The 18,557-nt window shown below is 29.6% G+C and overlaps 1 protein-coding gene and 1 pseudogene across 1 annotated transcript; both read left to right on the top strand.

The window, feature by feature from the left end:
• The first annotated feature begins 2,579 nt into the window (after window positions 1-2,579).
• LOC140978095 (trans-resveratrol di-O-methyltransferase-like) lies at window positions 2,580-4,340 on the top strand (annotated as a pseudogene).
• Window positions 4,341-13,535: 9,195 nt separating this feature from the next.
• LOC140983204 (trans-resveratrol di-O-methyltransferase-like) lies at window positions 13,536-16,469 on the top strand. The gene is made up of 2 exons (XM_073450185.1): window positions 13,536-14,390; window positions 16,153-16,469. The coding sequence occupies exons 1-2, from the start codon at window positions 13,614-13,616 to the stop codon at window positions 16,459-16,461; spliced, it is 1,086 nt and encodes a 361-aa protein (XP_073306286.1). The 5' UTR covers window positions 13,536-13,613; the 3' UTR covers window positions 16,462-16,469.
• Window positions 16,470-18,557: the final 2,088 nt, after the last annotated feature.

Genomic DNA, 18,557 nt, shown 5'->3' with positions numbered 1-18,557 from the left:
TGCTGGATTAATTTTTTAAAAAAATTATTTAAGACTAATTTGATAAACATAAAAAAATTATACTTCTAATTTAGTTATTTTAATTTCACACAAATATATATGACACAACTAGCAAAATATTTAAAAAAAAATTAAAAAAAATTAATTAATTGGACCAAACTATTTGTTACGGGGTAGCAAAATCGACGGTTTGCCTAACATAATTCAATACGAATATACGATTGTTTTCTTCCTTCCAAGTTGATATTGTAGGAAAGGATTATAATTAAAAATATATACATAGAAGTATTCATCCAATTAAATGATTTTTCTTTATAATTATTAAGGCATGCAATTTCATAATAAAAATAAATAAATTAGTTAATCTAAACTTAATTAAGTATATTATATCACCGGATGCTATTGATAGACAAGTGTAAATATTACTTTTTGGGTTAGGAAGCTGTCTTCTTTAATTAATAGTTAGGTTGGTGGCTTTTATGGTGGTGATTGTCATTTTGTTCTTCCAAATTAAAATAAGGGGCCATAAAAGTGATTTTCATTGGTATACGGATATGGACTGAAATAAAATTGTAAATCAATTATTCGAATAGACAAATATTTTATATGTTCCGATTAATATATTTTTTTTGTATAGTGTTTATGTTGCATCCACAATTAGTATTTATATCTATATTTTATATATAAAGAATAAGTCTCGTGTGCAACGATCTCACGAATCTATATATGTAAGAGATCAACAATATCGACAGAAACCGGGTTTACTACAGCAAATATCACATAACATGATTTCCAAAACAGAGTCCTCTCCAGAATCTAAGCAGCTGCAAAATCTATTTCTATCCTTGCAACCAAAACTTAAAATATAACGTTAACTATTATTACATGCCAACTCTCATGTTGATGCTATGAGAGTTGACATCAACTGGACACAATTTAAACCTTATATCTAACAATAAAAATTTAGGTACAGAAATACTGAGAACCAAAATTCTAACCTCTCTTGAATGCTTTAGAAGGGATCTTCCAAATAATGAAGAAAAAAAAGTATCAGCATCCACATCAGGGAAATGCCTTTGGACTTGATGTTCCAATGAGAGCTCCAAAAATACCGCGATACATCCAATACATGATCATCAGATTGAACAAAATTTCGACAAAGTTTGCAAGTATGTAAGCATTATCTATCGATTCATCACTTATGGGCCTGCTTCCATCTTCTCATTGTCGGTCTGAGTAGGAAGGAACCGACATGGATGATTCTTGTCGATGACTGGTAAGGTGAGCCTGTGTCGGATGACTTGGAAACATGAAAGGGAACGTACCCCTTGATTACTGGTGGACATGGTCCATGATCATTTACCTTAATCTTCTCGGGTATCCTGTCTTGTTTGGCCAGGGAAGAATTCAAAGTGTTGCAAGTGCCGGGGATGTCAAGGGATCCCCTGCTTGGCCAGATAGCTTCTCCAACAGGGTGGTATCATTCAACCATGTCTTGCCCGACCAAGAACATGACCCCGGGCTTGAATGAGTTCATAATGGTCTGACCATTATTAAAGGGAAATATTTATTTTATAAATACCACCCATTGACCATTATTAAAGGGAAATATTTATTTTATAAAATTATATTTATGAAACTGAACGCCAAATATAATACCAAAAATAATACATTTATCTATCAATTTCATCGTTTTGATAGATTTTTCAATGAACATCGCGTCGCGACAAATGTTATCAGTTAGAGCCTTCGTTCTCACCGCGGTTGGCCGTGACTTGTACATGTGTAGCCACTTGCGTGTTATATATGGGTCTGAATTTATAAGGGTCTTGGCATGCATCCCATCACGCCAATTGTTAAAATAAAACAAATATTATTAATTCTATAATGAGATAAACAAGGGATGGACAAATGATATAATTGGAAATTTAATTCTTCAAGTTCCATTTTCATTTTTTTTAAATCTGGTTTGTATTTGCTTAATAGATCATTAGTTCATAATAATTTGTTTTTTTAATATTATTTACTTTATTACATAAATTGGTGTTTTTAGTTTTTACCACATAGTACAACTCACATTTAAGAAAATTGTGCAAATAGAGGGTTAATAATATATGGAGATCATTAATGTGTAGAATAGTCACGACCAGAAAAACAGGTTGTATCATGCGACACAAACACTAATTATCATGTATCATATTATATATTTGGATTAATAATCAAAAAACGATATAAACTTTAATGTATGAGTATAAAATTATAATACAAGCTTCGTTCGTCCATAGCACTAAACGATACCTTATTTTCATTAATGGCTTAGTCGATCGTTAATTCCATACAAGCGACCTTAATTTTCCTCAACCACTAATTAAACTCTCGAATTATAAAATAAGAATGAAATTCAAATCCATAAATTTTGAATATTTATATTATTAATATGCAACCATGGATCACACGACATGCATCTAAAAAATCATCAATGATATACATGGATCATATATGCTTGTATCATCCTATCTTGTCTTTTTCCGGCTGCGGGTATATATAAAAGAACATTATCTTCTTCGGCTCCGATTCTATATACAATCTTGGATAAAGTCCATCAAATTTTGATTTCCATGATCAAGAAATGGCCTTCCCTGAAAAGGCGTCTTCGTCTGAGCAACTCCTTAATGCTCATGGTCATGTGTGGAATCAAATTTTCAATTACATAAACTCCATGTCTCTGAAATGTGCAATTCAACTTGGCTTATTTGATATTGTCCACAAACATGGCAAACCAATCACCCTCACTGAATTAATCCATGCACTCCCCAATCAACAGACAAAAATCCCACGGTGTGGATCGTCTCATGCGCATTTTAATCCATTCAGAGCTCTTCGTGAAGGTCTCCATCCCCGACAAGGAAGAAAAAGAGGGTTACTGGCTAACACCGGCCTCTCTTCTCCTCTTGAAAGATGATCCCTCGAGCGTAGCACCATTTGCGCTAGCCCTTCTCGACCCGCTTCTAATAGATCCATGGCATCATGTGGGAGAGTAGTTTCAAAACGACACTCCCACGCCATTCGCCAGTACTCATGGCAAGCCGTTTTGGGAGCTTGCAGGGCACGAGCCGCGGTTGAATCGGTTCTTTAATGAAGGAATGGCTTGTGATGCACATTTTGTGGCTAGCATTATTACTAGAGATTGCAAGCATGTTTTTGAAGGTTTAAAATCTATTGTAGAGGTCGGGGGAGGCACAGGGACCCTGGCTAAGGTTATTGGTGATGCGTTCCCTGGTTTGAAGTGTATTGTGCTGGATCTTCCTCATGTTGTTGCGGGCTTGGAAGGGACGGATAACTTGACCTTTGTTGGAGGAGACATGTTTGATTTTGTTCCTCCTGCTGAGGCTGTATTCCTCAAGGTATGGTTCCAAAATCCAACTGATTTATGTAAAAACTATTGTATATCTACTTCATAAATCCACCCAAATCTTAACATACTCGATAGATTATTACACCTGAATCCTTGAAAACAAAAAGAAATATAACGTTGTTGGTTCATTGACTTGCTATTTGGAAACCCTGACTATTTCCAATGCTATTTGTTAGGTTGTAAGTGATACTTAAAAATGTTGATGTGTCGCGGAATATGTCACATGACACTAAAAATTATTGATGTACCGAAAAATATTGATGTGTTTGGTTTCACATCAATAATTAGCCAAAATGATAGGAAATTAAAATTTAGTGTACCAAAACCAAAATTCAACGAGTTAATGAATTAAAACCAAAATTGTACAAGTTGACCAAAAAAAATTATTTCCACTTAAAAAACGGCTTGTTCAATATATTATGCAAGTAAACCATTTTTCTTTTTTCAAGCAACCCTCAGATTGTAAATTAAAAATCAATTAATTGACATGATGGTGTAGTGGACATGTTGCATTAAACAAGAAACCGATTTTTTTAACAAACTTGAAATTGTAAATTAAGAAGTAATTAATTGACATGATGATGCAGTGGATATTGCACGATTGGAGTGATGAAGAGTGCATTAAAATATTGCTGAAATGCAAAGAAGCAATTCCCAAGAAAGAAAATGGAGGAAAAGTGATAATAGTTGATATGGTTGTGACGGAAGATGAGATGATGAAAGAGCACGAAGTCACTGAAACTCATTTATTTTTTGATATGTTGATGATGACTTTGGTCACCGGAAAAGAGAGAAAGGAGACGCAATGGAGAGAACTCTTTTTGGCAGCTGGTTTCACGAGCTACAAGTTTACTCCTTGCTTGGGACTGAGATCGTTAATTGAGATTTTTCCATAATTTTGAAAAATAATTATTTGTATTATCGATAAAGAGAAACTTATCTCGTACTTTGGTTTAACGTCGTTGGTTTTCTTTAATTTCACTGCAATTAATTCTTGGCATCGTAGCTCAATAGAACTTAGTTTTTACTTATAATTAGTATCTCACCGTGCGGAATATTAAAATACTTATAAAATTAGCAAGTATGATTGTTTAAATAATTATTTAAAATTATTGATATAATGAATATATTTAATTATTATATAATTTTTTAAATTCAAATATGTATAATAAGCATGATGTCAAATTGAATTATTTATCATTGTATTTGATATATTGATTGAATGAAACTATTACTAAAAAAATAATAGAAAAAAATATTAAAAATCATATATTATTTTTCTATCAAAAATTTAAAAAATAAATAAATAAATTTCAAAAAATATTTAATTTGATATATAATTTTCTATTGCTATCCATGAATTCGGTGATCCGTAATTGTCATGAACGATTGGTACACGAGTAGCGATAGATTAGGTGTGTTGTGCTATCATAACATATTTAATCTAATTAAATCAACGAAACTCGATCTATCAATTGCAGCAATCTCGGTTGTTAGATTTTAGGATTAACTGTTTTCACAAAACGAAAATGCTATTATTAATTAATATAGAACGCTATCTTGCCCAGTTAGTTATTGATAAGTTTTGACTAGATGCTGGGTTTGGTCAATTAAATTAGGAAAACACAAGGATTTTAGCGGCTATCCCCATAATTCTAAGGTTAATTACTTGTAACTGCATGAATAAATAATATGTTAGCCGATGAACAGTGACAAAATTGAATAGTGAAAATTCTCTTGAATTAGAGTTTGGTAATTTAATTCTCGTTTAGTTTTATTATTTTTTATTGCTTTTTAATTATAGTTTTAATATTTTAGTTTGTTCTTATCCAATAAATCCCCCATGTTATTTATTTTTCCTCGAAAGAAATAATCTCTCGTTCCATGTGGATTCGACCCTACTCACCATTACACTAATTTTATTTAAAGAGTAGGAATTTAAGTTTGGTAGCACAACGACAGCACACCAATCATGCCTAAAAGTATATCAATTGAAGTTGATTTCTTTCTTGATCCATCAAAATCCTTCTTGAAATGTACAAGCTTCTTCAAAACACATGACTTTCGGATGTGGACGATGATATCCATATTATGGATCTTACATATAGCTAAAGCTGTAATTTTTAAACTAGTTTTATATATTTTTTTTTATAAATTTTGGTTCAACGATGAAAATTGTAGATTGTAAATGTGTCCCAACGAGGTTAATAACTATTTAATTAGCTTCTATATTTTCCTTAAAAAATTATAAAACCAAATTGCATGACACAAAATTACATGCATTTACATCTCATGAGCATTCTTAAATGGTATTTTTGTAAATTGTGCATTTCACGTGGAAAACGTAAATACATGTATCACAAAATAAATCTATTTAGAGTTTAAGGAGACTAACAAGTTAGAATACAAAGTTGTAGTTTAAATAATTTCAATTTTTTTAAAGTGTTTTTATTATAAAAACAATCTAAAATCATTTTGACGTTTGGATAAATATGAAAAAAAAAATTATTTTATTTTTAAATAGAAGTAGAATCAAAAGCTCAAACGTAAAAAACTATGGCTTTTTAAAAGCCCTTCTAAGTGTTTTTTAATTAATTTTTGTAAAAAAAAAATCCATTAAAAAAACACTTTTTTTTAAAAAAAATAGTACTTTTATCTCATTGACTTTTCCGATCAAAGGCACTTTAAGCAATTGTCAATACAAGCTTCAAGTGATTATCTATACAAAACTTTAGTCTTCATACAATAAGGCAAAAACTTGTGTGAGACGGTCTCACGGGTCATATTTTGTGAGACGGATCTTTTATTTGGGTCATCCGTGAAAAAATATTACTTTTTATACTAAGAGTATTACTTTTTATTGTGAATATCGGTAAGTTTGACCTGTCTCATAGATAAAGATTCGTGAGACCGTCTCACAAGAGACCTATTAATACAACAATATCTCTTTCTCATTTTAGCAGCTTTACAACAATATCTTTATAGTATCATATCATCTAATTTATGTGGATGAACGCTTCATTTGTTCACACTTTTATATGTACTTCTTATTCAAATTTAGCAATTTTTTATTAATAATAATTAAATTCACAACTAAATTTTGAGTTATAAAATTTTATATTTGTTCGTGCATTTAGAAATTAATAGTTTCACAAAATAAATTTAAAAAATTTGATTAAATATAAATTTATTTTCAATTCGTTTTATTTAATTCAAAATTAATAATGGTGATTTTAAATTTTTTTTTGTTTTTTATTTGCCAGTATATTTAATTTAGAATTCATTTGGATTACTCTCCATTCAAATCATCAATATACTTTATCATGAGTCCTTCATATATATAATTTTTTGAAATTTTTTTTAAAATCTAATTACACCAAAATTTATTTTTAATAATTCATTGAATGTAATCAATTGATAGTGAAATAGCTTAATAAATATAGTAATTAATTTAATTTAGAATTTAATTGAAATTCCCAAAAAATTTATTAAAATGGAAAAAATAATTGATACAAATATTAAGTAAATTTAATAAAAATTAGCTCAAATATTTAAGAACATGAAGATGTCTTATTTGCTACATACAAAAAAATAAAAACATAATTCAACTTTATTTCTCACGCTCGTTGACATTGTAAAATTTTTCTATCATCCACACATTTATATGTATATAGAATGAAATATTTTTTTAAAAAAATGAAATAATTAAATATTATAATGAAAGAAAGATAAGAAAAAAAAAGTCAAAAGCACAAAATCATACCCATAAAATATGGTTAATTAGTATTAATTATTAGTTAACATACTAAATATGAAATTGCCACATATGTTACTCGATAATAGAATAAGCAAACATGTAAAGAGTAATTATGTCCGTTCACAATTAGAAAAATTTTCTATCATCAACACTTTTAGCTCAATAAATAACGTAATTAATTTAATTTAGAATTTAAATGAAAGTCTAAGAAAATTATTAAAATGGGAAAAATAATTGACTAATATTAAGTAAATTTAATAGTATGTTTTTTTTTAAATAATAGCTCAAACATTTAAGAACATGAAGATGACTTATTTGTTATATACAAACTAAAATAAAAACATAATCCAACTTTATTTATCACGTTCGTTTACAATTGAAAAAATTTTCTATTATCCACACATTTATATGTATATAGAATGAAATAATTTTTTTTTAAAAATAAATAGAATGAAATATGACATAATTAAATACTATAATGTAAGAAAGACAAGGAAGAAAAATCAAAAGCACAAAATCATAAACATAAAATATAGTTAATTAATTATTAATTAATAGACTAAATGAGAAATTGGAAAATTTTTCCATCATCCACACATTTATATGTACTAGGTAAAAACACCAGCGACGCACGTGAAAATACATTTATGTTGTCATTAATTGTTGTTGAAGAAATGAGATCGGAAGAGATTAATTTACAGAAAATTATATATTAATGATTTTCATATTATTTTAGTCAATAGAAAATGAGTATGTTACATGTACAACCAAATTTGTACAATAATTCTTACCACACAAAAAAATCTTTACAAAAATTTTATTTATCAAAATCTCATTATAAATTAAATATAAGATCTCATTAGACAATAACAAAATCTCACGATATAATTGTTGTAAATATCGCAATATGATATATTAGTTGTTCTTTTAACATTATCCGTAGGAAATTCAATGTAATATAATTTGTACAACAAGTATTATAAAATGAGTGCAAAAGATATTTTGTAAGACCCCGTGATTTGATTAACGTTAATTATGTCGACTATGGGAAATAGATTTGAAAATATTGCATTAAAGTGTTTATGGCAATTGTGTAAATTAATAGAAAAATACTCAATTAAATTTGATGGCACTTGTGTAAATAAAGTGAAAAATAATTGATTTAATTTTAAGGGCAATATTGTCATCACGAATAAGATGAGAATATCATGATTTGGTTACTACCTGTGCGTGCCTTTTTCTCATTGGAGAATGCATCCAACTTGTTCCTTAACACAAATAAGTGGTTGTTCACTGCATGAGGCATATACGTGTAAGCAACTAAAGGAAAGAAAAGGTGGTGAGTTAATTTAAATTAAAGAAGAGAAACGAAAGTAAAGAAGAAACGAGAACGAAGCGAGAAAGAAAAGGAGGAACAGAGAGGCTTCAAGTTCTAACCCTCAAAAGTATATTGACTTGTTGTTTTAACTCAGAATAAATTATATATTCGAAATCTTCGTGTTGAGAACGTCTTTTTTAGGTAATTTCTCTTAGATTTGACATCTTTATTTAATGAATTGATAGAATAGCATGTATATGCATTTGATTTCACTATATGCGCTAAAATCGTTGATGAAAAAATTGACGTACACAGTTGAAATTAAATTATATCAAGATTTCAATTTAATATGAATTTGTGAAGTGTAAAAATAATTTTGAAACTTTAAATCTTCATTGGACATGACTAGATAAATATTATTGATGAGATATAAGTAATTATTAGGATTTATTATATGATAATTCTCCTAATAATTTAAATTTCAAACTGAATAGCGTACAATGACTTATACGCTAATAGAGTTGCAACTTGAATGAATTCATGGATTGAAAGGAATATTTTGGCTATGTAGATTGAGTGTCAATATTCAAATCCTAATTGTGGATCACGCTATATTGACTGAAGACGAAGAATTGAGGTATGTTGCGACCTGGTAACATACGACATGTATCTGTATTATATGATATATGTTTGATTGATTGGATTGAGAATACATGTCTATATGCCTTATTTGTTGAGTTTATGTGGCATACATGACATGCGTATTGAGCTATGATCTTTGGATACCCTGATATGATTGGATTTGATTCTGGAGTTTGTGAACACGATGCTATGTTTGGCATTATGTGGCCCTTAAAACATAGACATTAGTGGCCCCGATGATTGATTGAGATTTGGGCTTTGATGGCGCTTTGTCGACGCTATCATACGAGTATCCCTGATTGAGGCCGGTGTGCCAGCTCGAGCATTGATTTGATAGCGATTCGATTGATTCTGACATGTGCTCAGTGGATGGGCATTTGACCTGATATCTCCACGACATACATGCATTGCATATCATATATCATTGTTTAGATATTTGTGGTATATATTGCGGTTGGTTCAGACTGAGCTTTGCACACCCCAGAGGGGGCTGTTGTTGTCTTTGTATGTTGACAATGACAGGTACTTCAGGTTACCAAGAGACCGGAGATGGTACTTCTGGAGGGAGTCATGGTTGATTTGAGGTTTTGTGGTCTTTTCCAGTATATATGTATATGTATCTATATACCGGGTATGTCCCGAGGATATGAGTTTGTTTGTATGTATTTGGTCTGGATTATGTGTGTGCTTGTTTTATATTGTAACATGTTAAGAAGAGACTATATTATATACTATTTTTAGTATTATAATTAGAGTTGACATGTTTTGGGCTCATTGTAAAGAAAATTTAAACTCGTTTTCCGCTGTAATTAATTAACCCTAATCAAATGGCATTGTAATAACGATTAGAAGTTAAGGGCCCCACATATTTGTTTAAAAATTTTGTGTTATAAATCAGGTTATTCTTGAATGGAATGATTTCAATACATTCAAATGTATTTTTGTTATTTAGTGAAGTGACATCGTAAACTTCAAATCTACTCATTTCATGTGTATATAGTAGTATTTCATGTTACTTATGATAAATTTCAAGTCCACCCAATAATGATGTAATTTGAAATTCATTCTACTTTATATAAATAATAATATGTAAATAAGTCATGTGTATATTCAATATTTGATATATTGTTTCATTGTTAACAATAAAATTATAATTCTAATCCATGAATTTGAAATCAATAATTTAATTTAAGATTTAGAATATATTATCTATATTATATTTTTATTTTTCATAAATCAGTAGCACGTGGTAAAATAAGTGGTCAACGCTATGTATTATAATTTTTTCTTCTCTCAAATTTAATTTTAATTATTATTATGATATCAATTCTACTTACATATGTTAAGTAAGGATCAAGTTGCTAAGAAGACTGAAACTCCAAAATTCTTTGGATTTTATTTTCTTGTAGATGAATTGAACATATTTTTTCCCACAAAATNTATTCAATATTTGATATATTGTTTCATTGTTAACAATAAAATTATAATTCTAATCCATGAATTTGAAATCAATAATTTAATTTAAGATTTAGAATATATTATCTATATTATATTTTTATTTTTCATAAATCAGTAGCACGTGGTAAAATAAGTGGTCAACGCTATGTATTATAATTTTTTCTTCTCTCAAATTTAATTTTAATTATTATTATGATATCAATTCTACTTACATATGTTAAGTAAGGATCAAGTTGCTAAGAAGACTGAAACTCCAAAATTCTTTGGATTTTATTTTCTTGTAGATGAATTGAACATATTTTTTCCCACAAAATATTAATTTGAGAATATTGAAAACAAAAATTCATTGGTTTTATTTGTTTATAGATGAAATGAAATAATTTTTTCCCAAAACAATTAATTTGTACAATATTGAAATACCAAAATTCTTTTGTTTTATTTGGATGTAAATATATTGAATTTTTTCCAAAAAAAAAAAACATAATTTGTGTAAGGACATGATGTTAAATATCCTTTATTTTATATTAATTGAGATTATTTAATTTATAACTACGAATTAAAATAATGATGCCAAATAATTAAATCATGTGGGTAGGTGTTATGAAGATGGTTTGACGGTTAATTACATTTCACAAAATGATACGAAGCATTATCGGATATAGAAGAAAGATGACCTTATAAATATTTCGTGAGTATTTATTCTATCTATATTTTTTATAAATAAAAACCCAACTAATATTTTTCAAAGCCTTAGTTTATTTTTAAAAGTTAACAATATATGATTGAATACATATAGCTTTACTAATTTTAACCATTTTTCGTCTTTGTAAAGGTTAGAAACTATAACAATTACTTATTTGATGATCTTACAATTGACGAAAATGTATTTTTATAAAAGATAGATATAAGCAAATCAATTATAGCTTTATGTAATCTGAAATGACATATCTTTGAAGGTAAAATTTTAAAATTATTCTGAATAAATCTTTGCAAAAATTATTCATTAGTATTACTCAATATTTCTCCTTATGATTGATAATAAGAAAGGTCAAAATTATTTGGTTTTTATTTGCTTATAGATGAAATGAACATATATTTTTCACAAAATATTAAATTGAATATGATTTGTTTTATTTTGTAAATCTGTAATCTTTTGAATGAGTTTATATATGCAAGAAGTTTCTCAAAAAAAAATTAATATATAAAAATTTAATACTTCCAATAATATAGTATGAAATATAAAAAAAATATGTTGATCGTAATTCTGAATTTCGTATTTAAATAATATATTGCATAAATATGTTATATCACTAAGAGTTGAACACTTTTTGATAAATTAATATCATATTAATTAAATCATATTTTTCAGTTGTCTAGATGATGAAATAACCAAAATTCATTTGTTTTTTTTGCTTGTAGATTAAGTTAAAAGATTTTTTACAAAAAAGAAACATAATTTGTAGAAGATTGAAATAACAAAATTCTTTGATTTTATTTGTTTGTAGATTAAACGAAAAAAAATTTCTAAAAAAAACGTAATTTGTGTGAAGACCTGTAGAGGCATCAAATAGACAAGAATATACATTTCTTCTCAAAATGGACAAAACGATTTAACATCATTTCTTTATAAAAATTAAGTTTTTTTGTGAAAAAAATATTTTCACTTTATTTACAAGCAAATAAAACCAAAGAATTTTGGTAATTAATCTTGTGCAAATTAAATTTTTTGTGAAAAAACTACAAATTAAGTTTTTTGTGAAAAAATCATTTTCACTTCATCTATAAAAAAAATAAAACCAATATATTTTGGTATCTCAATCTTTTCAAATTAATATTTTTTGTGAAAAAGTTTGTTCAATTCATCTACAAGAAAATAAAAATCAAATAATTTTAGAGTTTCAGCTTTCTTGGCAACTTGATCATTATCTAGCATAAATGTAGTTTGACAATTTTGTCCTGATCATAATAACTGATTTCGCAAAAATATCCTTACTAAATTTCTCTTGTATGTACAAACTAAGGACAAAGTTTATAATACACAATAGAAAAACTTTGACCTTGGTTCACACTTTTATAATATGTATAGATATATAATGAAATATTTTTTTTAAAAAAATGAAATATAACATAATTAAATATTATAATGAAAAAAAGTCAAAAGCACAAAACCATAACAATAAAATATGGTTAATTAGTATTAATTATTAATTAATAGATTAAATGTGAAATTACCACACATGTTACTTGATAATGGAAATAAATAAACATGTGAAGGACAATTTTGTCTGTTCGCAATTGGAAAACTATTTTATTATCCACACTTTTATATGTACATAGATATAGAATAAAATAAATTTTTTTTAAAAATGAAATAGAATGAAATATGACATAATTAAATATTATAATGAAAGAAATACAATGAAGAAAAGTCAAAACCACAAAACTATAATCTTAAAATATGATTAATTAGTATTAATTATTAATTAATAGACTAAATATGAAATTACCACGTATTTTACTTGATAATAAAAACAAATAAATATGTGAAGGATAATTATGTTCGTTCACAATTGAAAAACTTTTCCATCATTCACACATTTATAAACAGTGGCGGAGCCACATGCTTGTTTACCCGGGCTCATTTTTTTAACGCTACATGCTTGTTTACCCGGGCTAATTTTTTTTAAAAAAATGTATATGTAAATTTTATATAATTTTGGAATAATATGATATTATCCTGGGTAAATCAATTTAAAATATTAAAAAATTCTGAAGTTTAAAATTGTAACTCGGGCAGACCAAATTTCTGGCTCCGCCACTCTCTATAAATACGTACATATGTAACCATGGATCACACGACATGCATGTAAAAAATCATCAATGATATATAGATTATATATGCTTGAATCATCCTATCTTGTCTTTTTCCGGCCGTGGATATAAAAGAACATTATCTTCTCTGCCTCTGATTCATTATACAATCTTGGATAAAGTCATCAAATTTTGATTACCATTTTCAAGAAATGGCCTTCCCTGACAAGGCGTCTTCGTCTGAGCAACTCCTTAATGCTCATGGTCATGTGTGGAATCAAATTTTCAATTTCATAAACTCCATGTCTCTGAAATGTGCAATCCAACTTGGCTTATTTGATGTTGTCCACAAACATGGCAAACCAATCACCCTCACTGAATTAATACATGCACTCCCAATCAACAGACAAAAATCCCACGGTGTGGATCGTCTCATGCGCATTTTAATCCATTCAGAGCTCTTCGTGAAGGTCTCCATCCCCGACAAGGAAGAAAAAGAGGGTTACTGGCTAACACCGGCCTCTCGTCTCCTCTTGAAAGATGATCCCTCGAGCGTAGCACCATTTGCCCTAGCCCAACTCGACCCGCTTCTAATAGATCCATGGCATCATGTGGGAGAGTGGTTTCAAAACGACACTCCCACGCCATTCGCCAGTACTCATGGCAAGCCGTTTTGGGAGCTTGCAGGGCACGAGCCGCGGTTGAATCGGTTCTTTAATGAAGGAATGGCTAGCGATGCACATTTTGTCGCTAGCATTATTACTAGAGATTGCAAGCATGTTTTTGAAGGTTTAAAATCTATTGTAGACGTCGGGGGAGGCACAGGGACCGTGGCTAAGGTTATTGGTGATGCGTTCCCTGGGTTGAAGTGTATTGTGCTGGATCTTCCTCATGTTGTTGCGGGCTTGGAAGGGACGGATAACTTGTTGACCTTTGTTGGAGGAGACATGTTTGATTTTGTTCCTCCCGCTGAGGCTGTATTCCTCAAGGTATGGTTCCAAAATCCAACTGATTTATGTAAAAACTATGGGTATTTTTTAAAAATAATTTAATTTTAAATTTTTTTTTTAAATAATGTAAAAAAAAAAACATTTTCAAAACTAATGTAATCCGCGCTTACGGAGCGCGGATGCTGCTCATGTGGAGCAGTGTCCGCGCTTCGTAAGCGCGGACGCTGGTCCACGTAAGCGACGGAATATTTTAGCGACGGAATATATATAAAACTGTCGCTAATTAGCGACTGTTTCTTAAACCGTCGGTAAAATTGAATCAGCGACGGATTATAAACCGTCGCTACTTTTAGCGACGGTTTATAAAGAATCAGCGACAGTTCCAAAACCGTCGCTAAAATTGAATCAGCGACGGTTTATAAACCGTCATAAACCGTCGCTACTTTTAACAACGGTTAAAAACGTCGCTGTAAGGAATAAACCGTCGCTGATTAGCGACGGTTTATGAACTTTCGCTAAATGCCGAAATACCTACAACACATATAATTGTATCAACAGCATGGACATGTACGCTGCGAATAATCTTGAACTTTCAACTGCTTGCAACTTTGCAGCGTGCAATATACGCTGCGAAAAGCTATTTTTGTTGTAGTGAAGATAGAGAAAAAAAGAGAGAAAAAGTTCATCAAAAAATAAGGTTTTTCAGGAACCTCTACTATTCAACCTAGTTTTTTCAGTGATTCAGGGATGACTGACTTTGGTTTGTCTGGTCAGCAGGATTTTAAGACTCCGTCTTGGTCGAACATACACATTTTTACAAATTTGCTTAATGTTGGTCCGCAGCATCTTATACATGACATTCGACCACATAATGATGTTGAGGAAAACGAACAACATTCAATTGAGATATCCCAGTCTTGATGAATTTCTTGTTTGTTTTTTTCTCTGTCTTCACTACAACAAAAATGGCTTTTTGCAGCGTATATTGCACGCTGCAAAGTTGCAATCCATTGAAAGTTCAACATTATCCGAGGCGTACAGGTGCGTGTTGATACAATTATGCGTGGCGTGTGAAGGGCATGTATTTTGGCATTTAGCGACGCTTCAAAAACCGTCGCTAATCAGCGATGGTTTTTGAACTGTCGCTGATTCCTTACAGCGACGGTTTATAGTCCATCGTTGATTCAATTTTACCGACGGTTTAAGAAACCGTCGCTAATTAGCGACGGTTTTTATATATATTCCGTCGCTAAAATATTCCGTCGCTTACGTGGACCAGCGTCTGTGTTTACGAAGCGCGGACACTGCTCCACGTGAGCAGTAGTTTTGAAAATGTTTTTTTTTTTACATTATTTTTGAAAAAAAATTTTAAAATTAAATTATTTTTAAAAAAAAACCCAAAAACTATTGTATATCTATCTACTTGATAAATCCACCCAAATCTTAACATACTCGATAGATTATTACACCCGATGACCTTGACGCGATAACTTTTGTTTTTTCAAGCAACCCTCGGTAGGAAATTAAAATTTAGTGCACCATAACCAAACTCCTTAATGAATTAAAATCAAAATTGTACAAGTTGACCAATAAAAATTTATTTCCACTTAAAAAACGTCTTGTTCAATATATTATGCAAGTAAACCATTTTTGTTTTTTCAAGCAACCCTCAGATTGTAAATTAAAAACCAATTAATTGACATGATGGTGTAGTGGACATGTTGCATTAAACAAGAAACCGATTTTTTTAACAACCTTGAAATTTTAAATTAAGAACTAATTAATTGACATGATGATGCAGTGGATATTGCACGATTGGAGTGATGAAGAGTGCATTAAAATATTGCTGAAATGCAAAGAAGCAATTCCCAAGAAAGAAAATGGAGGAAAAGTGATAATAGTTGATATGGTTGTGACGGAGGATGAGAAGATGAAAGAACACGAAGCAACTGAAACTCAGGTCTTCTTTGATATGTTGATGATGACTTTACTAACTGGAAAAGAGAGAACGGAGGCACAATGGAGAGAACTCTTTTCGGCGGCTGGTTTCACGAGCTACAAGTTCACTCCTTGCTTGGGACTGAGATCGTTAATTGAGATTTTTCTATAATTTTGAAAAATAATTATTTGTATTATTGTTAAAGGGAAACTTATCTCGTACTTTTGTTTATCATCGGTTTTCTTTAATCTCACTACAATTAATTTTTGTCATCGTCGCCCAAATAGAACTTAGTTTTTAGTTATAACTAGTATCTCACCATGCGGAGTATTAAAATGCTTCTAAAATTAGTAAGTATGATTGTTTAAATAATTATTTAAAATTATTGATATAATGAATATATTTAATTATTATATCATTTTTTTATACCACTTGAGTTTATATTCAAATATGTATAACAAGCATTCTGTCAAATTGAATTATTTATCGTATCAAATTGAATTATTTATCATTGTATTTGATATATTTATTGAATGAAACTGTTACTAAAAAAATAATAGAAAAATTTTAATGTTTTAAAAAATATTTATACTAAAGTTCTAATTAAATAATAATAATAATAATAATAATAATAATAATAATAATATTATTATTGATGTATAAACTTTCAACATAGCAAAAATTTACAATGACATTCTTCATTAAAAAGTTTAAAAATATAATATTATATAAAAAAAAATTGTAATCTTTTAAATATTTTAGAGAGTGTGGTGAACTAAATTTTAAAAAGTAATATAAAATCCAAAAACTTTTAAAATGTAGTCAATGATTTGATTCTAGCTCTACCCAAACTTTTTTGATATGTGCAAACTTTTCCCACTTGTTCGAATATCAAATAGATTTATCTAAGCACATATAGTGTTGAATTATTTGGTCTAAATTTATTTTAGCCCAAATAATGTGTATATGTTCAGTGACACATGATCAAATGATAAAAAGGAGAGTTGAGAATAACTCCTCCAAAAACTAAGTAAAAGGAAAAATCGATAGTACACCTCACATTTAAGAAAATTGTGCAAACAGACGGTTAATATATATATATATGGAGATCATATATGTTTGTAGTATTGTTTTCGTTTCCTTTTAATGTGTAGAATAGTCACGACCAGAAAAACATGTTGTATCATTCGACACAAACACTAATTAATCACGTGTCATATTATATATGTGGACTAATAATCCAAAAAAAAAACGATATAAACATTAATGGATGAGTATGAAATTATAATTCAAGATTCGTTCGTCCATAGCACTATACCATACCTTAGTTTATTAATGGCTTAGTACTTAGTAGATCGTTAATTCTATACAAGCGACCTTAATTTTCCCCAACCACTAATTTAACTCTCGAATTATAAAATAAGAATGAATTAAAATCCATAAATTTTGAATATTTATATTAATATGCAACCATGGATCACACGACATGCATGCATGTAAAAAATCATCAATGTTACATGGATTATGTATGCTTGTATCATCCTATCTTGTCTTTTTCCGGCCGCGGGTATAAAAGAACATTATCTTCTTTGGCTCCGATTCTATATACAATCTTGGATAAAGATCAAATTTTGATTTCCAATATCAAGAAATGGCCTTCCCTGACAAGGCGTCTTCGTCTGAGCAACTCCTTAATGCTCATGGTCATGTGTGGAATCAAATTTTCAATTTCATAAATGTGCAATTCAACTTGGCTTATTTGATATTGTCCACCAACATGGCAAACCAATCACCCTCATTGGATTAATCCATGCACTCCCAATCAACGACAAAAATCCCACGGTGTGGATCGTCTCATGCGCATTTTAATCCATTCAGAGCTCTTCGTCAAGGTCTCCATCCCCGACAAGGAAGAAAAATGTCGGCAAAATAATGATGTCGGTAATTGGGTCATTAAATGAGGTGGGAACAAATACTTTGAACACGTTTTACCACAGTAGGCAAAATTGACTGGAAAATTCAGACGAGCACACAGACGAAAATTCCTATAAACAGAGCTCCCTCCCTTCATTCTGAAATCATCTCTTCTTTGAGTTTTCTCTTATCTTATAGTATTTAAGTGCTTAGTTCTATAATATTTGTGAGGTGTTTGTTCTCCTGTATTAAGAGAGAGTGTGTTCTCTTTGAAAACACTGTAAGTTGTTGTACACCGTAAAATATTATAGTGGAATTCTTTTTATCTTACTCGTGGTTTTTACCCTAATGAT

This window comes from Primulina huaijiensis, chromosome 1, assembly GCF_012295235.1.
Source record: "Primulina huaijiensis isolate GDHJ02 chromosome 1, ASM1229523v2, whole genome shotgun sequence".
In the NCBI taxonomy this organism is placed as follows: Eukaryota; Viridiplantae; Streptophyta; class Magnoliopsida; order Lamiales; family Gesneriaceae; genus Primulina; species Primulina huaijiensis.
This window is presented reverse-complemented; position numbering and strand designations above follow the sequence as displayed.

Excerpts from the sequence above, each read along its gene's own strand:
- LOC140983204 (XM_073450185.1), top strand. The coding sequence starts at position 13,614 with ATGGCCTTCCCTGACAAGGCGTCTTCGTCTGAGCAACTCCTTAATGCT. Across the intron at positions 14,391-16,152 it reads CTGAGGCTGTATTCCTCAAG|TGGATATTGCACGATTGGAG; the intron begins GTATGGTTCCAA and ends ATGATGATGCAG.